The following is a 25,478-nucleotide window of genomic DNA, read 5'->3' on the forward strand; positions in this document are numbered from 1 at the left end:
CCATGTTGACAGCATGTTGCAGTCAGTCGAACTCCAAGCGAGGCGTCGTCCAAATGTCGCTGGTTCCAACTGCAAGCTGTCGCTCTCTGCATGTTTAACTGAGTTAAAATGACTCCGTCTGCGTTGGCGCCAAACAATTCAGGATCAGCCTTCTGTGTGTGGAGCGTTTGGGTCCTGTGATGGCCAAACCCATGGCCACACTCTAAAGTCAGTAACTCTTTTTATGCACAATTAATTTTTTCATACACACAACACCTTAGCTTCAATAAAACATTTATTAGTTGATTTGGATGCATTTGTTCTATTTGTTAGCACACACATTTAGTTAGCATATGTATTTATATCAACTTAAAGTTCATTTTGTTTGCTTAAGATTAACTCTTGTTTGTTTCTTGCCGGTACTTACCTGACATGGAGTTGCCAGACAGAAGATGGACCAGAGCTCAGCAGGCGTAAATGATTGGACTGCACCACTAGTTCCTGCTGGCAGGGGGAATTTGTATTTTCTTTGTTTAGATACGTTTTTGTATTTAAGTAAATATTTGCATTTAGAGTCTAATATTTTTGATTTACATTTTTGGGTGTTTAGTCAGTTGTACTGTTGTTTGTTAGTAATTGTATTGTGTTTAGTTACCCCTGTTGTGTCTTAATTGGTCTGATCAGCCAGTATATAAACCCCTGTGTGTCATTTCTTTGTTAGGTCAGTTATGTTTGTTTGTGCAGTCAGTTTGTTTGTATTTTTACTCGAGTTCAGTTTTCTTTCTTTGACCTCTTTTATGATCTCAGATGATCTTTTGTCATTTATAAATCTTTGGGTTAAAAAAAAATAAATAAATAAAATATTTTACTAATATTGCCTGTGACTCCTCCTGGTTCTCAACTCGGTCCCTCACAGTTCCAGTAGCTCTGTAAAATAAATAAATAAATAAACATACGATTTCAGAATTTTGCTGAAGTCTGACATTCCCAAGACATCCTCCAGTTTAATACAGGAAGTACAGAGAGAAATAAAATGAGAATGTTAAACCATCACCGCTCAAAGTCCCGTTGTTTTCCATTATCAGAAACAGCTTCTCCTGTGGGAAACAAAGCGAAAGGATTCAGAACGGAAAGAACAAATGACCGGCACATGATAGTTATCCTTCTATTTCATGATGATTAACAAATGATGGTTCATTTGCCCCTGCAGTGGTCATTAGAGCCACGTTCTCCAGGACAATCAGTGGAGACGGATGCGTCTCTCCAGCAGAGCCAGAGTGAGTCTGCAGCAGCTGAGCTCTGCAGCTGGACAGCTGTGCAGCAGCTACCAACAGCTGCTTCAGGCTGATCATCATTTACTACGTCTGTGTGTTTAAATTAATGTTAGGATGCAATGATGGCAGGAAGAAATTAAGTTTGTCAGAGCTGGAACTCTGCTGTTTTGGTTTCAGGGAAGAGGAAACTCCTGGAAGGGACCTTAGAGCTAAAAATAAACCAACAAATAATCTAATAATCCATTTTTTTTTTTTATAGAGCAGTGCTATTCTAACTTCACATAAAACAAGAGGACAGATGTTTTCTTATAAGCTGTTTGATAATTTGATCATATTAACACTTAAGTTGCTAATCAGCAATAAACACAAATTAGTCTAATACTAAAGCTGTTTATTTACATCTAAGGAAGCAATATTCAGTATCTTTAGCTTCATCCTTCAATGTTAATTTATACATTTTATTAAGAAAAAAAGTGGCAAAACACCTGAATCAAGCTCATAGGTGTTAATTATACAGATGTGTACTATGTTGGTAAAACAAATTCACTGTTGCAGCTAAAAAACAACCTTACTTTGCAAAATGCAACATTTAATTATAGTATATTTGCTTTGTATGTCTAGTTAGAACACGATTGCTCTCAGAAATGAGACATTATTTTGTCTCAGTGAGATTCAGCTGTAAATAAGTACAATACAATAAAACTGCAATAAAATAAGGAGATATTAAGATATATCGTATTAAGAGTTTTTTTTAATTAGATTCCCTGTGACACAGTTCATAGCCCCCTGTAATTCTCCCTTTTGCAGTAGCATAAAAATGAAGCCTGAATGTTCTGTTTTGACATTCATCAGCTCACATGATGAGAGTGAAGTTGGTTCAGATATGGGGACATTGAACCCCATAAGTTTTTTTACCTTGTGACGTCACGTTTCAAAATGGCCGCCTCGTATCAACAGTAGCAGTTTATGTTTATTTTACAAAACACAGAAGTCTAAAATTAATGTCACACGTAGCACCTGCAACTCTGAACTGAAGAAATTAAAAGTGGTTTAAGTTTATTGAATGTAAAGCTTAAAACTATATTCAGAAAAAAGTATTGTGTTTTATGCTTTTGGGCGTCGCCATGTTGAAATCTTCTCCAACTGTCAAGTACAGCTGCCTGCAGAAGTCCATTTTAAAGATACACCATATAACTTATAAAAAATTGTCTTTTTTTTTACATATTTGTTAAAACTCACTATGTTGTGAGAATATATGACAGATAATCTGAAAAAACCTGCATGAGCTGCTGTTTCATGCTTACCCTTTAATTCAATAAAAATCCAAATAGATTTATTTTAAAAAAAGTACTTGTTCTGTAAATAAATAGATTTATTTTTTCTGAAAAGCTCCAGCAGTTTAAGAAATTTCACACTTATGGTTTTGTTACTTAAACTGATATCAAAACTTTATTTTGATATCACTGCTAAGAAAGTTAGCATTTAGATGGTAAGGATCACTATGGATACTTGATGATGCCAAGCTGCCACTTTTGCTCTAATTCTCTAGCAGTGAGTTTTGTAGATTTTTTTAAAACTCCCTCATGGAGTGGGAAGATGAATATGGGTCCTGGTCCAACTCAGTGCCAAGTGGCTAAAAAAAATGAACTTCTGTGTCACATCACATTTTTACCCCAGAAAATGGAACGTAACTGATTAGAAGTTCCACAACCTCCTGATCAACTGAAAAAATAAATCAAATGCTTCTTATATTTATTTTAAAACTTCAGGATGTCAAATACACCACTGGTGTTTTTTTTATTTTATTAAAGCTGCAGTATGTAACTATTATAAGAAAATATTAATTTTTTATATATTTGTTGAAACTGTCATTACATTGTGAAAAGTATAATATGGGAGGAGTTCGAAGACATCAATGTTTTCACAGATTATTTGTCTCCTAATGAACGGTCAGGACATGGTGACAGTTTTAACAAATATGTTCTATACTACAGATTTAACACGGGTTTTATTTACTCACTGAATAAATGAGTAAATAAAATAAATGTACTCAAGATGAAAGTTTTTTTTCAGTGGTAGATTGTTTTAAAAAAAATAATATTTGAAGGCTTTTTAAACAACTTCTAACAACTTTTGTGGGTCTATAGATGCGTGAAAGAGAAGAAAAATTGAAAAAGTTGAACTTCAGATTCTGCAAAACCCAAACCTCTGATTTGTTCACCCTCTACTGATGCTCTCCCTGTCCTCACCAGCAGCTCTAACATACCGTCTCCTCATCCCGACCAGAGAGACGAGCCCAGCAGCACAGTGGTGCACTGTTTGCACTCAGTCATTTGGAAAATACAATTATTCCCCTTCCCCTCGGCTGTGAAATTGCTGTACGACCGCTGTTAAACACGCTGCAGTCATAATCACTGATAAGAGATGTGCAGGGCCGCGCCTCCGCCGCCGATACGGTATGCAGCTGCCCCCCCGTCACCCTCACATCTTGTTACTGAGCGATATTAGAGTTGCTGAAGACACTTAGGAGAGGAAGCAGATGTGACATCTGTCGATGGGTCGCCCTCTGTTCCTCCCAGCTCCACCGCTTGCTGCCAGGAATCATGGTCTGCAGAGGACATGATGCTAAATGAGCGCTTAATACAGATGAGGCATAAATAAAGGGTTGGCTTCACTACAGTTTTAAGAAGTTTAGTGTAAAGAGCCACAAAATGAGGCTTTGAATGGTCAACTTCCTGAACCATTATGTCACTTTCCGATGGCGGCACTGGGTTCAAAAGGAGGGGAGGCAAGGCAACAAGATATGGTGGAAATAGCTTTATTGGTGCTGCAGGTCACCAGTACACCGACACCCATTTCTGACTGAGAAACACAGCAGCCGGCTTTATCCCTGGGCCACTTCCACCCACACCAGGTGAAGAGGTGACAAACAACCATAAATAATTTACAAACCCAACACAAAATAAATGGTACAAATAAATATTTACATGCATGCAAATTAGAAATAAACTAATCCTAAAGTTAATCAAGAAATTAAATCAAACTTAATATAACTTCAGAGCATTACCCTCCTTGTTCACATGGTATGCTCCACCCTTCTAAGGAGACACGCCAGAAAGGTAAAACCCAATTAACCCAACACAAATAAACTGAAATAAAGAAATGAAACTAAAAGTACTTGTTCTGTAAATAAATATCAATACTCAATAGGGATGGAGTCCCTGGTCTCCATCACACATTACCTCCCACGGTGAGGGCATCTGCTCCGTTATGCTGCTGGGGTCAGTCTGTCTGGTTTCACACCGGCTCGTGATCTGAAATGACGGGTCGCTCAAAATTTGCCCGGACTGATCGCCTTCGTCCTGTGAGGAAACATTTCAGTGACCTTGTCCAGTCCGCAGCCGTTCAGGGAACATGAAGGGGAGCTAACTCTTCGATGAGCGAGAAAATAAAACATACGCTCCAAACTGAAGGGGTGAAATGATTCTAGCGAAAATATGTCCACTGAAAACAGGAAGGGATTTTTAAGATTTTTTTTTTTTTTTTTTTTAAATTGGATTTCTTAAGAGACGGGCCAACAAATCAGCGGGTGAACAAAATCAGTTTGACCGTGTGGCGGCAATGTTTTCAGATCAGTCAATGCATTTTAACAGAGACCCACTGATATGCCATAACACACTTCAGTGTGAACGGTGTTACTGTGGGAGGCACAAACTGAGTTATTTTTGGTCAGAGGCAACACAGAACATGAGAAATTATTTTAAACGGCTGGAACCTTATGTTTTCCAGACACATTGTATAATTTTACAGTACAATCAAGCAACTTTGTCTTCTTCAGTATATACAGTACAGACCAAAAGTTTGGACACACCTTTTAATTCAATGAGTTTCCTTTATTTTCATGACTATTGACATTGTAGATTCACACTGAAGGCATCAAAACTATGAATAACACATGTGGAAATATGCACTAAACAAAAAAGTGTAAAACAACTGAAAATACCCCTTATATTCTAGTTTCTTCAAAGTATCAACCTTTTGCTGTGATTACTGCTTTGCACACACTCTGCATTTTCTTGATGAGCTTCAAGAGGTAGTCACCAGAAATGGTTTTCACTTCATAGGTGTGCCCTGTCAGGTTAATAAGTGGGATTTTTTGCCTTATAGTCATGAAAATAAAGAAAACCCATTGAATTAGAAAGGTGTGTCCAAACTTTTGGTCTGTACTGTATATAACTTAAAAGAAATTTGACTTTGTAATTTAATGCCTTTAAATTGGGCCTCTATTTCATGGCTTCTCTATTAATCCTTAAGCAACGTTTTTATCATTTTACTGAGCAGCAGCTCCTATAATGAGCTCGGCAGTTCCACCAGATGTTTGCTAACTGCTGCTGGCTAGTCTGAAGGAGCTGAGTGGGGGAGTCATGGGGCGTCAGGTCCACCCATGAGTTTTCCACAGCTCAATGGTTGCCATGGAGATTAAAGTATTTCTCAAAGATGCATGAAAGAATCAAAGCAACACTCCAGGTACATAACAATATAACACAATGTAAAGCCAAAAGTTACATTTACATAACACTTCTCTAGTCCACTTTAAAAGTCTGAGTTATGAAAAAAAAACTTTAACATACATTTTTAATTTGCAAATAGGACAGCCAATAACTTTAGAAAATGGAGAAAAGGAGAACATTAAGAGAGCAGAAACATGAACTTTCCCACTTTCAGTGCAGGTATTTGCACCCAAATGGAGATAAATATTAACATCTTTGGTCTTGATTTGCTTTTATGACAAAAACAAAACAAAAAAAAAAATCCCAATGCCTTTAAAATCTCCTGTTATTACAGTGTTATGTGAAAAGTTTAGTGTCTACAGAGATGAACTATTCCATCCAGATCCTCCTTTCCGGTTGTGGTAATGAGCCTTTCTCTGCTGCGCCGGGTCAGAAAGTCAAGCATCAGATGAGGAGCTGCCGCACTGGCTGCTTATTTGTGTCAGCAGGGAAGCAGCAGCTCTCTGCACTCTGATAAAATCAAATCTCAACTTTATATATTTAGTAAAATGCCTTCTACAATCTTTCTGGCACTAAAAATAGATGGTAAAACAAGTAAGTGGGTCACATCTATATAAATATTCTGATTTCATTGATTTCTAATGAAAAACTAATTAAAATGTTTTTTGTTTTTTTTAGTTTCAAAGCATAAAAATAGGAATGATCTAATAGAATCTGGTACATAAAATGGAGGGAATAACTGGATTTGTTTGTATGCAGCTGTACTGTAACACCTCCACTGCTGAGATCCATCTGTGGGTTCCTGGGAAAAAAAAAAGAAAATCAGCACAAGCAGGTTGGATTTCGGAGAGGATTCTCATGCCGCCACTTCCTGTGCAACAGTAGTCAACGGGGGAGGGGTGAGGGTGTAATGAGATTGGTGCGCACAGCAGACTGCCATCAGGACGCCGCGCACGTCTCAGTCTGTAAACCGTGACATTAACGAAACAAGCTGCACAAAACGAGGCAGGGGGTTTAATACCAAAATCTTTTATTAGAAAATAGTTTACAGCTAAATTCCAAAACACACAGAGCAGAGAGGGTTAAATGGGATTTAATTTATCTGTTGCGATCTCCTGTTGGATTTCTGTTCCAGCAAACCAATTTAACCGAATAAAACTTTAAATTATTATTTACTAGAACGGATGGACTGGGTTTGCCTTACCTGGACAGTTGAAGTAAATGATTCAGGTAAGAATACAGAGGGAGTCTTAAGGTACTTCATTTCTGTACATTATCAAAACAAACCAGCATTTTTTTTATTATTATTATTTGAAGTTTGTATTTTAGTTTTAGCAAAGTTTCAACTGAAATAAAACTGTGTTTTGGTTGTGGTGAAGGGTTTCTGTGTCTTCATGAGAAATAAAAGACTAAAAGTTGTCTGCTAGGTCCATGATCCTCTTCCTCTCTGCCTCTTTGAACTCGTCACTCTTTCCATCTCCGATGCTCTCTGCGTACTCTGCAAAAGACCAAAGAAAAACCGGGGATTAGTTGGTTTGACAGCACAGGCTCAGCTGGTAGACTTTTAATCAGAACATCTCTAAGACCAGAAAAACCGACAGACACGCTCTGAGCGGCAAGTCAAAGAACGGCCAGGATTTTAAAAATGTGAAGATCCCAGACTTTGAGGTTAGACTTCTGCAGACAGATCTGTCGTGACTTGATTGTAAAACACAAGGAGGCAGAGATGAAAGCTTTTATTTTTTTTAACGTTCTAAGAAATCAAGAGTTGAACAGCGGATAAATCAGATTGTGATTTGAAAATAAAGTGTTTATATAAAAAAACAAAAGAAATTCTTCACATTTCTTCAATAACCAAGTAAAAAACAAACAATGTTTGGACTTTTCATTCCTGTAACTTTCTGAGTTATACCGATATAATCGACTCCAACATAATGAAGACACAAAGCCCAGTTTCCTCTCTTCTCATGTGCGACACCATATTGATCAAAACACGACGAACTGTAGGAGATTTTGTGGAACATCAAATCCAGCTGTCATGATTCTCAAGTGTGTGTCACTTTTAACGTAGTTTCGCTATGAATAGTGTATGTGTGTGTGTCGGGATGAAGGGTGAGGAATTCGGTGTTATACTTTATAGTATGAGTGTTGCATTGGATGTGCTTCCATTCTGAAGTGTCTAATGGTGTGAAATTTAGCGTCATACTGTATAACTAACTCTTTCTGTGATGTCATATTATGTCTAATTTTATTCCATCTCTGAATGTGATGACATAAAGTCCTGCCATTTACAAAGTACATTCCAAAAATGTTTAATATGAAAATATTCAATATTTTGGTCAGTAACTTCAGAAAGTACAACTCAGATTGTAGAATTAAAATGGAATGAAGCTCAAAGATAATCAAAGCCACTAATTAGTTTCTTGGAAACTTTGTATACTACAAACACCAATTTTATCAATTAAAAATACATTCTTAAAGAATAAATGTTGTGGTCATATGACCTCCATAATCATAGGGTAGACTGATGACCTAGCAGATGTCCATTCACACAAAGCCTCAACAGGTCACTGCTGAAGAAGCTCTTTGTTGAAAAAAGTACAGCATTTTCCGCACTATAAGGCGCACCTAAAAACCTTCAATTTTCTCAAAAGCCGAGAGTGCGCCTTATAATCCGGTGCGCCTTATATATGGACCAATATTGAGCCACAACAGGTCTCGCAACTACAGTAAGCAGCCGCCGACTTCATTTTTCCCCGTAGAAGAAGAAGCGCGCGGTGCATGCTGGGTTTTGTGTAAAGACCCCAAAATGGCTCCTATTAAGAGACACGCTTACAACGCAGAGTTTAAGCTCAAGGCGATCAGTCACTCAGTAGAACACGGGAATAGAGCAGCAGCGAGAGAATTTAACATGAACGAATCAATGGTGCGGAAGTGGATATATATTGTGATTGCACTAACGTTAGATTTACCGTAACAGTATCAGATTGTTTTTTACGTGTTTATGGAATCGAGGAAAAGTTCCCCTCCACTATATGTTATACCTTGCTGTTGTTAAAAGATAAACTGTGTCACGAAAATACCACGTCACTTACTTTACCTTGGGGAAAATAATAAAACAGCTGTTAATTCATTTTGGGAATGAACGGAGTTTTCAGAACGCTGGTTTGTAATCTATTAATAAAGTTTGACTGACCTATCTGACTATTTTGTTGACATTCCCTTTAGCGCAGTTCCATCTAATGGATGCATAACGTAACCCCAGCCTCTACTGTAGCGTCTGTTCTATGCGCCTTATAATGCGGTGAGCCTTATATATAAAAAAAGTTTTAAATTAGGCCATTCATTGAAGGTGTGCCTTATAATGTGGTACGCCTTATAGTGCGGAAAATACGGTAATTAGATCACATTTGTTGTTTTAGTGCTAATGGATCATGGAAAGCTCTAAGGTCATTCCCAAGTGAGACTTCAGGTCTACAAAGGAAATTTATGTTTTACCTTCGCTTAGATTTTTTGTGAAAACAATCAATGAGAAATTGGGCACTAAATTAAAATACTAAATAATAAAGTATTTCTAGGAAGAAAAAAAGTCATTTTGTTGAACCAATTAAAATAATTAGGTGATCAGATTTAAAATATATGATAACTTATCAAAATGACAAACAGCAAATAGTTTGGAATACAGCAGAAATTAACAGAAAAAATAACCAGTTGACTTAATATTTTACTTCACAGAGGGAATACAAAGAAGAATCAAGGTCATTCACTATAAATCAGTCAGTTTTTCAAACAGCTGATTCCTCATTTTGTCTTTTTCAGACACCAAAGTGACATCTTACTAATGCTTCTTTTAATAATAAGAGCAGCACGCAGTTTGTCAGATATCTGAGAATGAATCACCTGCAAGTAAATAAAGATCAGATTAAAAATTGAGATAGAGGTACAAAAAAAGTGTTTTTCAATTTGTGATCTTGTGTTTGTTTTGTGCCTCTGTCACTTTGACTTTGAACAAATTCATTCTGGAGTATGCTTGAAAGCAAACTTGAACTGACCACAGGAAGGTCTCCAAGGCAATTCCTCTATTTGACATCCCAAATTATCTTCAAATAATGACAAATTTGTATTTTTAACAGACGTAGATCAGTTCTTGTAGCTTCAATTTGGGTAATTTAAACACTTTCATATTTTGTGGCATTAAGAAAAGGAGCAAAACTAATACATAGCAGCTTTCTGTGAATATTTCATCTGTTTATTGTTCTGTGTCTCAACCTTCTTCCCTGTTAGCATACCTTACATCAGCATAACCATATCCTGACTGTCATTCTAAAACCCAGAAACAGGTCCTGCTACATTCTGCAGTGCTGCTGAACATTTCCACTGTTTTCTTCATTTTGTGTTTCTGCCTCCCACACAAGGCCTTTGAGACCGCTCGACGGTCGATTTGTGAGTCTAATGTGCAGAAAGAGGAAGTTGCAGCTGCCGCAGCCCCGGTGGAATCCGCGCATCCGCTCTGCCTCTGAAGGAGGGATTACACATTAAACCCAGAGACAGAGAGATGGAAGAAGAAGAAAAAAACAGTTTTTCTCTGGGAGACACTGCAGAGACAATAGAATAAAGGGAGCTTCCTGACTAAAGCCAGCAGGGTTTAGGAGAACGAGGAACGGCTGTCATTTTCTGCTTTTTTTTGCCCTGCAGGCAGAGATGCTTTTTTACATTGTAAGCCTGTAAATAAAAGATAATGGCAGATGAAATGGGACTAAGAAAAGACTTTCCAGATATTGGGAACAAATAATACTGGGTTTTTTTTAATATTAAGGAAAGTGTGATGAAATATTCACTGCAGTAACTGTATTTCAGACTATTTCAATGGTGGAGGAAATTGACTTTTCTGCCTGTGATCTCGCTTGCTTGGTCACTACCCAGGGTTGGTGACCATAGATCAGGCTGAGGACATAGATCTACTGGTCAATCTCTTTACCGATCAGATCGACCGACAAGAAACTATTTAAACTGTATTTTTGGCCATGAAATAAATGACTGGCAAACTTCTTTTCAGTGGAATCATTTCAGAAAGTCCAGCTGAAGTCACAAGGTTGCTTGAAAAGAACACCTTCTGGATCATTGAGGATCTTAAGATTCAGTTGCTCCAAAGTAGTGCTGAAACGATTCCTCGAGTGATTCGAGTACCTTGATTATTAAAATTCCTCAAGGAAAATTTACCTGCCTCAAAGCTTCATTAAATTATGTTTTATTATTTAGCGCACCGTGTTCCGGCCAGGACATTACTTGCGTTGCGCGTAGCTCTGACGTCCGCCTCTGAGTTGTTGATGAAAGTGAAGTGTTGGCGGCATAATGTCCAATTTTCAAGTTCGGCTCGTGGGGATTTTATTGATTAATGATAATCCCTGGGTTTTCATCGCTTTTGGGGGACCAATAGGCATCCTTAAAATGACTGGCGCGATGCCTGGAGTACAGCAGCCTTTCTCCTCTGGGAGCTGCTGGTTCAGAGCGGACGGTGGGAAGAGCCCTGCAGGAGTATTTATAGAGGTGAGCAGATAGATTGAACACGGCAGGTGGCAGAGTAGTTGATGGTTACCGTGTAAGTGTAGCTTTACACTTACACCACACAAGAAATTTCATATCATCCCGGTCTGAACAAACTTGTGGCTGAAAGAATCGTGGCGACAGATAGCTGGTAAATGAGTTTCTGAGTGTGACGAATGAAGGTGCCGTAAATATCCCGTATTGCTCCCCCCGTTCTTACGTTAGTCCCCTGGTCTACTACCGGTCGTCTTTCCCCCCCCGGACTTAAATTCATCTATCCCCTGATCTATTTCCTCCTGTCCACCCCCATCTTACGTTCGTTCGTTCACCTGCCCTCCACCACTTCAGGCCCCCAACTCCAGGCGACATTTCCCATATTCTCAAACCCAAAGCTTGACAGGTATGGGGCAAGGTGAGAATTCATCTATTAAATTGACTGAAGATGATTACATAAACTAAAAGCTGGAGCATATACATTTTTTATAAGCGTATTTGTAGCCTGCCTCTTTAATATTAAATTGAATATAATTTCAGATTTTTGTATAACTTTTCTTCTGGTTAACTTAGAAAGTGAGCTATTATTACAGGTTAGTAAACTACAAAAAAGTAACCGTTAGGGATGCTCAAAAATGGAAAAAAAGGACTGATATTGATATCCGATAGTAAAACTGGTGTTATCCCAGAATATTTTATTTTATCGTTTTTTTTCTATCCAATTCCTCGATTAATCGTAAGAATAATCGATAGATTACTCGATTATTAAAATATTCATTTACAACAGCCCTACTCCAAAGACCCACAACATCCAAAAACGTCCAACGAATACCAAGACGTCCCAATTCAGTAAGTTGTCAGTTAATTTTGCTGCTACTGGCGCAGAAATCACTGTATTGGGCGCAACAAAAGCTGAGCATCATCAGCATGGCGAGTGAGGTGAAGATTTTTAGGCAAAGACAGAAATTCTGCAGGAACTACAGGAATGGACAGCAAAAGATTGGTTCAATTGATTTCCTCTGATGAATCCCACTTTTGATCATTTGGACAAGGGAGAAAAGTTGAGTTGTGTCAAACTGCATCATCACTGAAACATCCTGAATGATACACATAGAAAGGACTTAGTCAAAGTTCTGCCCCCAAACTCTGACACGAATAAAGTGTGGGATCGAAATGTCGTCCAACAACCTAGAAGCAACTCAGTCATAAGGGAGCATTGTGTGAAATGCAAAAGGGCAACAATAAGTGGCAACAAAATGGTAAATCTGTAGAGTTGTGGTCAGAAAACTCCTTACAAAACCTGTGGTTACCTCCCAAAATGCCCTGCTCCCAAACCAGCCCTGTTCAGTACGCTTTGATCAAACTCCGGTCCATTTGCCTATGAAGTTCGGTTCATGTGAATACGCAACCAAACTCTGATACGGACCAAAACAGCAAACTCTGGTCCACCTGAGAACCTCGGTCTAGGGTTAGTTTGAAGTGAACTCTAGTGTGGTTCGGATGAACATGTTGATATAAGTGAACTGGAGACCGCTCCAAAACCAGGAAGAGGACTATAACATAGGGCATTCTGGGTAAATACAACCAAAACAAACAGGCGTGTCTAGCACTAATGGCAGAAATGGTTCATGTAAGATTTCACGACAGAGAAATCTTACAACCTCTAAAATCTGGAGCCACTCTATTTTTTTACATTTCATGAAGAAGGAAGTTGAACTCAGTGTCTTCTTCTGAGGTTTTCGTGTTGTTTCATTTAGAGGCTCTGGGTGCAGCGCCCCTACAGGCAAGGAGGGGAACAGTTTTTCAAACAATTTGGTTCCATTCACACAATGCAGTGTGAAAGAAAACCACAGCAGCTGAAAATGGATCAAATGTTGCAATTTTGGTCCCCAATCGAACAGAGTACCGTACTAACAGGTATGAATATCAGTCAGGATTTAATCCAGCATATGAGAGTAAAATGACAGCTAGGAAAAACATTAGTGCTGTGACTTTTCAATAAATTGGATGCAGTTGCTAATAAAAATGTCAAAACTGATACAAATCTGTCACTATACCAAGTGACCATATAAAAAAAGTCACAACAAACATTTCTGTCACTTCCTAAATGTTTTTCCATGACTGTGGATAAAATTTTATCAAACCAAACTGTAGAATCGTTATCTTAACCTGTAGAACCCAGACCAATTCAATTCATCGTTACCGTCGACAAGAAGAAAGCAGCTGTCTGTCTAAAATAGGGCAACAAACATACTTTTTTTCTTTTCATGCATACATTTGTCCCCCACATAGGCAGTAAAATGACATTTAAAGAGTCAGGCTCCAATTGGAGTTATTGGAGGTTTTAATTTCAAGCATAACCTTTATAAAAGCAGCAAAAAAAAAACAAAAAAACAGGAAGCATTGCTGCTGGGAACGTGATGGGCTTCCTGAGAAGTTCTCAGGTCAGAAGGCAAACAGTGACAGCCACCAACGCCAGAAGACGGAGGTCGCTGTATCATTGACTGTTCAGAGGAGAATTAAATTATGACCTGCCACCATCATCAAAACTAACTTATGAAAGTGGAGGCAGCAGTACTTAAATGAACAGTCCTGAAATGTTGGACTAAAGGGTCACTGGAAAAAAAAAATCAGGTTTACATATCCTGAAGAAATAGTTATGTCATTACTTTTTAATATCAATCACATTTTGATTAATATTAACATGTTTTGTTAATGATTCTTGTATTAAATTTCTTCCAGTGTAGGCTGGCTTAGCGTAATGCTGGTCTTGTTCACATAAGCTTCACCATCGATCTAAGGGTTATAAATATTCATAATTATACATTAGTATTAGAAATGAATAGACTTGTGTCAGAGTGTTTTTTATTTTTAACTTGTGGAAAACATTTTTTTAAACTTTGTATTTACTTTAAAACCCTGATCAATTGTAGAGACCTTCTGTTTTTTACATCAATAAGTAATGAACCATGTTTTTTTTTTGTTTTTTTTCTCCGAAGAGTTTTTGCGGCGCTAGTGGCTCGTATTTTTTCCACAGTAGGCAGACAGGAAGGAGGGTGAAGAGAGGGGGGAAGACATGCGGCAAAGGTCGTCGGGACCGGGAGTCGAACCTGCGACGTCCGCGTCGAGGACTAAGGCCTCCAAACGTGGGGCGTGCTAACCCCCTGCGCCACCACAGCACGCCCAGTAATGAACCATGTTTAAACAGATGCTCGTTTCATATATCAATCAGTTTTATTTTAATAGTACATTCCCGCAACAACGCAGTACAAAGTGCCACAAAAACAAAATGTTCCCAAAAACTCATAGGGTCACCAATTTAAAAACAAACAGGACATTTTATCGAGTGCTACCACCAATACACGTCATATATGTTGGTCAATGTTCCATTAATTGTGTTTTAAAGGCATCTCTAAATAGTTTTAGTCTTGGTTTCGGCTGTTGAATGCCAACAACATAATTAACGTACACCTGAGAAATTTGTTATTGATTTGGATTTTGACATAGACTTAGAATTCAGAGTCAGAATTTGTTTTTCTGTTTTTTTCTTTCTTCAGTGGCCCTAATCCTCTTCTGTATGGATTTTATCCCATGAACATGCAACACCAGCCTAAAAATGGCTGAACTTTAAAGCTGACTGAGCCCTAAATGCAGCTAGAGGGACAGAAGGAGAGAGAGTCGATAAAATCTTGAGGATCCACAGCATCTTGCAGGCGCCTGCCTGTCACTGTGAACCTGTTTCTCTGTCTCTGTGTCTATGAAAGGCTCTGAAGTCAGCCAGACGCACAGGAAGGTCAGAGACTCTACGACTCTTCAACTTTCCGCCACGGCTTTTCTTCGACGCGCCGCTGCCCTCTCCCTGCTGTCACCACGGCAACACGGCTGAGGACAATGCAGCGCTGAGCGTTGCCATTACTCAGGTCAGTGACTAGGACTGATCCGCCACGAATACTAGCGGGATCACTTCCAGGAAGGGGACGTGGTACGGGGGCTTTGACTGCAGCTGTAGGTGGAGCAACACAAGTCATTCAAAACACAGACATGCAAGAATGAAGCTGCACCAACACAGCTACAGCAGGGATAGTAACTAGAGACGATGGGAGATTGTTGAGAACTATGAGCTATGAAGTCATAAATTCTGTTTGTGCTTTTAAGAAACAGATTCTCTGAAAAATAACACAGTAAGATCTTTAAAGTACAACCATTAGATGTTGTATTTAAATACAAAAGGTACTATCTGAAATAGTTTTGTCAAAGGTAAAATCAGATTTACATTTCATAAACTGGTCTAAAGCGGAAAAACTTTCCAATCTAAAATGAGGAGTGGTCATATTCAACATGTTGGATTGTCTTGGCCACTTCATCACTGCAGTGTGTGGCGCAACCAAGAGTCCGGTGGACATCGGAGATGATATGTGGAAACAATATTAATGTTTATTCAACATTTTGTGCAAAGAATATCCACAGAAATGACAAGAGGAGGAGTTGGAGCGAAACTGGTACCGCAGTTGATAAACCCGGTAACTTTTCAGCTGTTCATTGTTAACATAAATAGGTTATAATGAAAATGTTATTCATTCAGTCAGGGCTTGATGCTGACACTAGCCACATTCATTGCAGGTAGATTGTAGTAAAACATTGATTAATGCCTGGTTTTAAAATTAGTTTACTGAACTTGTAGCCATTATTTTGTGCCCATTGTTGTCAACGTAATTGTAAACATTAAAACGGCAACTACTAATTAACTGATGAAGCTTAAAGAAACGACAGAACAGGAAACAATTTAAACACACAAATGGTAATGATGGAGAAACATAACTCACCTCCATAGCATAGAGCAGCAAATAGAGCCGCTGCTTGCGCACTCACCACTCTTTTATCCAACGGCTTTTCTTTTTGTTGCATCTTTTATTGCTTAAAATAAGCTGTCAAACTATCGCTATTGCTTCTACGTCGCCAGTTGTGTTTATTTACTCTAAATTCACATGTGATACAGTGGGTTTTACAGGATTTTATGTCTGGAATCTGAATGTCGGTGAGAGAAATTGGTTTGTGTGGTGTGTTGCTCTTGCTGTGTGGCTGGACTTCACACATGGTACAATCAAACCCGTTATACCTACAATTTTTTGTCGGCTAGTGTGTGGTCTCAGGTTTTGAAAATCGGCCGACAATTCTAAAATCATGTAGTGTGAACTGGGTTTTACCAACCATAAATAAAACAGATTATGAAGTCTCTGCAAACTTTTTTAAATGATTAAATATGTACTGCGATAAGCCTAAATATTATTCATAATTTTTTTCCAAAATTTCCGTTTCATGAATTGTAAATGGAAGACTTTGACACACTGGTGGGACACACACACACAGTAAATTCTTTGAAGACATTTTACACAAATAATATTATACAGTGATCTCCGGCCTAGTAAATGTTATTTTCTGTGGATTGTCTCTCCAAATTATTCCCAGAAAATCCTCCTATTGGAATTTTTTTCCAAAGATTATCTAAAATACTTGAAAAAAATGTAGCTTGGGAAGTTGCAATAGCTGGACTCAATGCTACTTATCACACCACTTTACAGTGAAAGCCAAGTCTGAGGTTTTTGTAACTCGAGTCAAAGTCTTAAACTCTGGTTACCATCTCTAAACAATGATGATATAAAAAGACTGATAAGTAGAAAGGAAGAACTTTAAGCAACTCAGTCGTAAGAAACTGTGAAGCTTTGCAGGGTGAAAAGAATCACATGCAACAAGTTTCTGTCACCTTCCTGTCAAAAGCTCAGCTCAGACTCTGAGCTGAGCATCACATCACTTATGCTGAAGTGACATCACTTCAGCATAAGTGATGTCTGAGATGAATTGTTACATTGAATCTCTGTAACAGTCAGCCTTCAATATGCTAAGTTTGTGCCATTAAAGCCCAAACTCACAGGATGTTATTCTCATCCTCAGAAGAAGAAACTCAGTGAAATCGAGTCTCGTATGATCTAAAATGCCACAGCGGGTTTTCATGCCATCACCTGGAGCTGAGCCGTCTTCTTCCTGCGGTGCAGCTTTAAATTTGGTAAGCTGAAGGCATTTAGGGTCAAAACGGCTCGGTTGGTGGCACACTCTGCATGTGCTTAACCTTTTCCTGCAATTTCAAGTTGACCAGGAAGGTCACTTGAAATGGGAAAAGTCTGCACACGTTGGCCTTCTGGAAAGGCTGAGAACTCACACTGCGAGCTGGAAAAGCAGAAATATATTCAAACGATCAGATGCTCTGGTTCTCAGCTTGTATAGATGCACAGACAGATTCACCTTTTTCACTTCTGAAACTGATATCTAAGGTTTAGTACCGATATCTGATACAGAAAAACAGCCGAACTGACTTAACATGTTTCTTTATAAGTGTGTTTCAAGACACACACAAATATGTACTGAATTACAAACGTACTTGATACTCTGCTCTAGTACAGTACGCTGAAATAAACCATTAGCTTCACAAGCTAACATGGAAAAACAACTTTAATTTGATAGTCAGTGTGATTAGGAGTAGAACAACCAATGGAAAATAAATAATAAAGTAATTGACAACAACAATAGGCTGACTACCTTTGTAAAATGGTTCAAAAATAGCAATTAGGAATTCTAAATATAATGTAAAATAAAAAAAGTATGATGTCACTCAGAGAACAAAGCACAGAATTAGACTAACAGGTCTGTCCTTATGGATCGGGCACATTGTGCCCGATCCTGTCATGTTTATCGTGACAGGCCTATAGATAGGCCTGTCACGATAACAAATTTTGCGGAACGATTAATTGTCTCAAAAATTATTGCGATAAACGATAATATTGTTTGAAGACCTTTTTACACTGATGTAATGGAAATTACGTCATAATGCATGTGATTTCCTGCCAAAGATAGATACACTTTATTTTCAAAAGAACATTTAACACTTGAGCTGATAAACAAAATAAACAAAACAACCAAAAACAAAAATAAAATTAATTCTCAGTCTCCATTAACAAAAAACGCACTTGAAAAAAACCTAAACATAAAGCCAAAGTGGAAATAAATACTGCATTCAACCAAAAGAGTGCAGATTATGAAGTCTGTATATTATGTTGCCCTTCAGTAATAATTAGATTTCAATAGAGAAGATGGGCACATCGACTACCTGATGCAATAGTTCACACTACACGATTTTTTGCTCCTATTTTTCCCCTTACAACAATCTTAGAACGTTGGTCTTTCTAAGATTGTTACGGTAGATCGTCGTTGCCGCTCTGATCTAAATCAGGGGTTTTCCCCGACTGGGAGCGTTAACGCAGCCTGTTGAATGTGACAGGCAGCCAATCAGAAAGCGCGGATTCCCTCCTTGCTTTCTGAGGGGAAATTACAGAGGGGAATCCCAAACAGCTGACACGGAGCAACCCGAAGTCCAGCGGACATTGGAGATGATATGCGGAAACAACATTAATGTTTATTCAACATGCAAAGAATATAGACAAGAGGAGGAGTTGGAGCGAAATTGCTGCCGCAGTTGATAAACCCAGTAACTTTTCAGCTGTTCTTCGTTAAGGTGACGTAAATAGGTTATAATGATTTTCATTCAGTCAGGACTGACACTAGCCACATGCATTGCAGGTAGATTGTAGTAAAGCATTGATTAATGCCCGGTTTTAAAATGAGTTAACTGAACTTGCAGCCATTATTTTGTGCCCATTGTTGGACACCACACAGCAGGACCTAACGCAATCGAACAGTTATACCTAGGATTTCTGTCAGCTAATGTGTGATCTGTCAGGTTTTGAAAATGGGCTGACAGCTCTAAGATCGTGTCTTGTGCGCTGGGCTTTACACTGAGGAAATGGGGAAGGGGGCGTCAGTGGAGAGCACCGGAGTTGAGCCTTTTTTTCATTCAGTGTCATTAACAGAAAGAGAAAAAGGCCGGAAGAGACTATAATGCCGATAATTAAAATGACGTTGATAGTTTTAATTTATTGTACGATTAATTGATTTATCGTTTATCGCGACAGGCCTAGATATAGAACTTTTTTCAATATCAGCACAGATACAGATATTGATATCTGATGGATGCATCAGATATAAAATAAAATACCTGCACAACTGAACATGTCATCAGCGATATTCTTTATTATATCAGACAGATTAGAATGACTTCATAATTTCTTGATATTGGGCCAATCCCTCGTTTTACTGGTAAACGCCAAATGAATGAAATATCTACACTGAAAAAAAGGTCAGGAGTGAAAATACTGTATGTAATTAATACAATGAAAACCCATTTATACACCCAAGTGAAAACATTGTGTGGACAAGTCAGGCACAAGTGTATGCAAATATGCAGATGAACATTGAAGCGACGACAACAGGTTTCCTGTGTGTGTGCACAAACATGACGGCGCTCTGAGGACTGGAGAGGCGCCACACTCGCTGGCGAGTATGACGGATGACTCCATCTACTGCGTTTACACGCCGCAAAGGCCGGAGGGTGTGTATGAGCAGAGCGTTGTCCTCAAGCTGTACCCGGCGATTAAACAGGAAGGATGGATGTCGCGTGGGGACAAAAACAACACACCTGCTACTACATCTTTTCAAATGCAAACACAAACCAAATATGGCAGGACGGGGAATCTTAAAGCAGAAAGCAGTCTGTTTCACTCTCACACAGAGGCTGTGATTACACTGCAGTGCAAATATACATGCCAGGAAATGTCTGAGTGTGGAGTTTTATCATCTGAATGCCAGCAATGTGGATAAAAACCAATAAGCGCTCCTGCCTGGGTGTATTTTACTGTGTTTACTAGCATTACATCTTTATTTTTCCATCTGTATCTTATATACTGTAGGCACTTCAGATCTGCCTCAGTGATACACTCCATCTGTGAGGTCTCTATATACACACAAGATGTGTACTGCATGGCTGCTGTTAACATCTGAGAGTATAAAAATGTATACAGCACCCTGGGAACTTATTTTCATTCTTTAAAAAGTATGGCATGAATTTTAGGGCCGAAACATCTAATCAGATTAATCGTGATTATTTGATTATAAAGATTATATAGACACCTTTTATGGCCCAATTATTGATCAGTTAATCAAAAATGATAGTCAACAGATCAGTTCTACACAATACTGATGTTAAGTCGAGCAGAAAAGCTCATGAGCTTTTCACATCATGTTAAAAATTCATCTTTTGCTACAAATGATCAAACATACATTAAAGGCTTGTTTTTATTGGATTTTAGGCATTAAATGTTCTTATAAATGACTTGAATTATGTGTTTATTTTCATTTTATTTGTATATCTGTAGAGTTTTCATCTGACAATCACTTATTTGATTAATGAAGTAATTAAGTAATGGATTAATCAAATCAACTATTAGATTAATCAATTATTTGATTAATCATCAGAATAGTTGATTACTAAAGTAATTGGTAGCTGCAGCCCTAAAATGAAGCAATTACAGATGTTGATATTATTGGTTATCAGTGCAAAGAAAGAAAATAATCTAACATTGTTCTGCGGCTTTTCAGTAAACATGCAGAAATTTCCATGACACCATAATTTTACATAATTTAATGCTAAAGGAGGGAATTCTTACAGGGGTGAAGGTGTGAGGAATCTCCCTCAGAGACAGCGTGATCATCACTGAGAAAAACATTGCATTGGAAGCATCTATGTGTTTGAGTGACTTTAGAAAAAGGAGTGAAAACAGAACTGAAACACTGAATTAGTGAAAGAGAGACACTGTGAAAATCTTTTCAGAACTTGTTAGCAGACACTGAGCTGTACTCACCCCTCATGATGTGGCGAACTACTTTGACCGAGCCTCCTCTTATATTAAGAATCTGATGAACCCGCTGCTGCAACTAGAAGAAAGAAAAAACAAAAACAACATTATTGTTTTTAAGAAGTTTTTAAAAAAATTAATCTGTTTTCTGAGGTAAGCTGCTTTAGCTTCTGCAGCTCGCTTGGCACAGAAAAAATGAACAGGAACTTCCAGGTCTGTCTATTATTTGGTGCCTTCACTGACCAGCTGTTAGCATAAAAGCTATTGTTGCTAACGCTCCCACATTCAATATATGGTGAGGCGCAGCATCTCCCTTACTGGAAACCTTCAGACGTCATATCGAAACATTAAAGTATTGACATGCAATACTGGTAATATAGAAATACTTGTTGTTTAATATTTATAAAGGTAAATAAAGTGACCCTGACTTCCTGCATTTTGTTTACAGTCTTTAGTTCTCTATTAACTTCCTGTCCGACATGCATTGCGCAGGTGAAAAAAATTTCATATCTATTGGTAAAAATTATAATAGGCTATAAAAATCATAATAGGATATAGAAAATTTTATATCACAAATGACAAAATTTAAATTAATATGAAAATTTTAGTATATTTACACCAACATGTTCAACATGTCGTGGAAGAGTTTCATTGGCACAACCAACATCCTGAACCCAGAATTAATTTTCCTAACCAATGTGGCACCATTAAAGCCATCTTACAATGATATGAAATTTATTTCCAAAAAGCACAGTTACAATAAGGAAACAGCTGACCAGGCACAAATGTCCTTACTTTTATGTGTTAATTATATATTAATCCAGCTGACACTCAGTATTCAGTCAGTATTTTTTATTACATATATTTTATGTTCTCATTTCAGCTATAAATTGTTCCAATGGGCCAGAATCTTGTTCCTTAAACAGATTAGGATAGGTCTATGTGCTATACAATACATGTTCGATACAATTTTTGTGTTGAACATTAGATTTCTTAGAAATTTAAGAAATCATTATTAGATTTAGGCAAGAATGATTTTTTTGTGTGCATAAAATCATTCTTAAATAGATTTCAGTTTGCTCAGTTCTGATTATTTTGAGCTCCTTTCAGATTGAGCCTGTCACTTTAAATCCAAATAAGCTACTGCTGGCCACCCCACCCCCAACTCACTGTTTACACTTGCACCTGAAAATGGCTGCAAACAGATGTGCAACTATACAACTGTACATCTTTGAAAAACAGAAGTGGAACCTCCTGCACAACCAATAAGTATGCAGCAAGTGGTGATAAGTCAACCACAAAAAATGTCTTTTACGTTGTAAAGTGCAGTAAAACCAGCTGGAGCTCAGCTGGGGTTGCTAGGCAACAGCGCAGCGCCCACTGGTTGTGACTCAACAATAGGGAAACTTTTGGAACTTTCAGAATTTTCAAACACCAATAAACATCAACTTATTGCTAAAAAACAGCTGCATAATTTTTTTTAAGTGCTGAGCTGTTTTTATAAGCAGTTGAGACTCAAATGGAAGAATACATTAAGGCTAAATATAAATTCTGCATAATAGGCCCCCTTTAAAATAAAAATCGAACTATTTAAGCAATGTGTACCATCTTTGTGTGAAATATGCTGGATCGGTGTGATTTGCATCTCCTGACACACAAAGTGAGCAGAACTGCTTCTTCAATTTCACTTCAATGACACACACCAACCGATCAATAGAACTAATAAAAACACAGAGGCTCGGTCAATATCAGACTAACTGTTGGTCTAATAAAGAAGAATTAAAGAACTTAATGATTTTTACTTTACTTTAAAAAGCGTAAAATGAACAGGATCAACGTAAAAAAAAGTTTCATAAACAAAATAGTCATCCACGAATTCAGTTAGCTCTGATTAAGTGTGAGATGTGTGAGCTAATTGAGTAAAACAACCATACAAACAATCTGATGGCTGTCCGCTTCCACCGGCCGCGTGATCGAAAGCCTTAATGATAATTGATTGGTGAGAAAAGTCATTTAAAAAGCCAGATAGTGTGTGTGTGTACCTGTGAGACCCCTGAGCTGCTGATCTCCACCATAATATAGCACAGCAGCTGCAGAACAAACAGTCCAGCGTCTAGACGGCGAAGGTAGAACTCATCCTCCATGCTGTCGTCCAGGATCTCCCCCCGACGGACCATCTCCTGCAAACGCAGCCGGTACAGCAACACACAACATGGTGGAGATTTGTTGTTTTTTTTCCTTTCAAAAAGCTGTTAATAAATCCCCATTTGCTGTTCATTTGGTTATGGGACGTTTTAGCAAAAAAGACAAATCTGGAGTAATTTAGATGTGGTTTACAAGCCTTTTCCACAAATCCATTTTTCACAGTTTAACAGATGCAGAATCAATAGATTTCACAGAAAAATACCAAAAAAAAAGGACCTGACTAACGTGTATCGGCATCCTTGCATAGTTATTCATCTCAACAGTGCTGTCAGTATGCCAATAGGACAATGCTGCCAATAAGCGTGCAGACCACATTAATCATCATTAGAGACTAAAAAGTAAATCTGAGAATGGAGAGGCTGAGACCTGCTGGAATGGCACACCAGCTGTCAGACGGCTAAAGGGACAGTAGCATGAGATTTCCAGGCACACAGAATCTTTTCACAGCAAAAACCAACCAACTGTGCTACCTTCAGTTATAAAAATTTTAAGTAATAAAATATCACTTAAAAGACATGTGTCTTTATCAATTTATGCCTTGAAATTGGGTCTGTCTCTTTAAGAAGCTCCTGTTCTTTCTGAAACTCCTCTATTAGTCATTTAACAACATTTTTACCTGCGTTTCACTGAGAAGTACCTCATGTAATGAGGGTTTTGTGTTAATAGTTACAAAAATTTGGAGGTGTATGATGAGGCATCATAATTTGGAAATAACAGCGCGTGAAGCCAGTGGGTAGGAGACGGGACGATGCGACTGGTGCAGACCCCCACACCAAGTTCAATGAGTCAACTATAAACCTAGTTTGACCCGTCTTTACTGTCAGTGGTGTTTAAAAAGCTTATTTAAAATAAACAAACTGTGCTTAGCCTGCCGGGGGGTGATGTGGGAAGCCCTGCATAATAACATACGGGTAAGTTCATTATTTAGAAAAAGTACCAGAACAAATAAAAATTCTCAACCCTCAAATATAAATTTTCTTAAATTAGGAATTTAATTTTGATTAATTACAACAAAAACGCACCTGAAAGAGTGTTTAAATATTAGATGCCAGAGTACATGTGAATGCAGCGTATTATGATGATTATCATCATGATGATGATCTTTTTGGTTATTCATGCAGAACAGAGCAAAAACACATTTTATGCAGAAGATTTAAAAATTTAATTTCCAGTAATTTTCAATGCCAGTGTAAGGTAACACAGAGAGAAGTGTAGCACTTTAGAGCTACAAGGCAGAACTTGCTGTCCAGTAAAAAGCATACAAGTATTTCACTTTTTATTTTCCAAACATAAGTGCAAGATTTTTATTATTATCAACCTGTATTTCTCGAGGAAGATCTATTTGAGATTAAAAATCTCTTTTCTAAAAGTATACTAGCCAAGACTTAGAAGACTGTGAGGTATAAAGCTGCTGACAAAAATGCAATTATCGTGACTAATTAATGACAAAACCTACAAAACAAATAATAAATTTCATCAATAAATTTCAAATCAATAATTTGAACAATTATAGATTTAAATCAGTGTGATTCCACAGATTGGTCCTTATTTAGGATCTTTCTCAATCTTGTGAATTATGTCAGAGTATGAATCAAACCAAAACAATCTCCTTTTTTCTTTTATTCTTTTTAATAGTGTGTTCTTAGAGTAAACAAAGATCATGCAATTAAAATGCCAGTTCTCAAAGAAGTATCTCCATAACCCATGATGTTTAGAATTATAATTACAACGATGCCACTAAACATAATCAAAAACATCAGAGGACTCCTTCATAAATAATGAATTCATTCTTAAACAGATCTGATGTTTTCACAGTGCAGGTGTTCTGGTACAAAAACTGCAATGATATTCTGGAGAAAAAAAAAAATCCTTTCTTCCTTTCTTTGTGGTTCTTCTTTTCTCTTGGGTTACTAAGGAGCACTGATCCAATGTCAATATCAATATCTGTATCAGTCCTGATGTTTTTAACTGTTTGCTTGTGAAGTTATAGATTTATTTCAGTGAGCTGTACTGGTGCAGAGTTATCACATAAATTTTAAAAACAAAGCATTTGAAGTCAATTTCACTGATTTTCTGTATTGGACTGGTAATGAGTGATATTAAACCTCAGACATCGGTATCAGAAGAGAAAAAAGTGGATTGTGCATCGCTATGAGATACTGTATACAGTG

At 37.8% G+C, this 25,478-nt stretch overlaps 1 protein-coding gene across 1 annotated transcript in view; it reads right to left on the bottom strand.

The window, feature by feature from the left end:
* Positions 1-6,774: 6,774 nt before the first annotated feature.
* The window catches only part of ctnnbl1 (catenin, beta like 1), a 90,946-nt gene continuing 72,242 nt past the window's right edge, over positions 6,775-25,478 (bottom strand). The window contains exons 14-16 of the mRNA XM_032568534.1: positions 23,145-23,282; positions 21,109-21,181; positions 6,775-7,262 (exon numbers count right to left, since the gene is read on the bottom strand). Of these exons, the coding sequence (XP_032424425.1) occupies positions 7,174-7,262; positions 21,109-21,181; positions 23,145-23,282 (300 nt within the window). The 3' untranslated portion in view covers positions 6,775-7,173. The remainder of the gene's footprint in view (positions 7,263-21,108; positions 21,182-23,144; positions 23,283-25,478) is intronic.

The sequence above is a fragment of the Xiphophorus hellerii genome, chromosome 1 (assembly GCF_003331165.1).
Source record: "Xiphophorus hellerii strain 12219 chromosome 1, Xiphophorus_hellerii-4.1, whole genome shotgun sequence".
Lineage (NCBI taxonomy): Eukaryota > Metazoa > Chordata > Actinopteri > Cyprinodontiformes > Poeciliidae > Xiphophorus > Xiphophorus hellerii.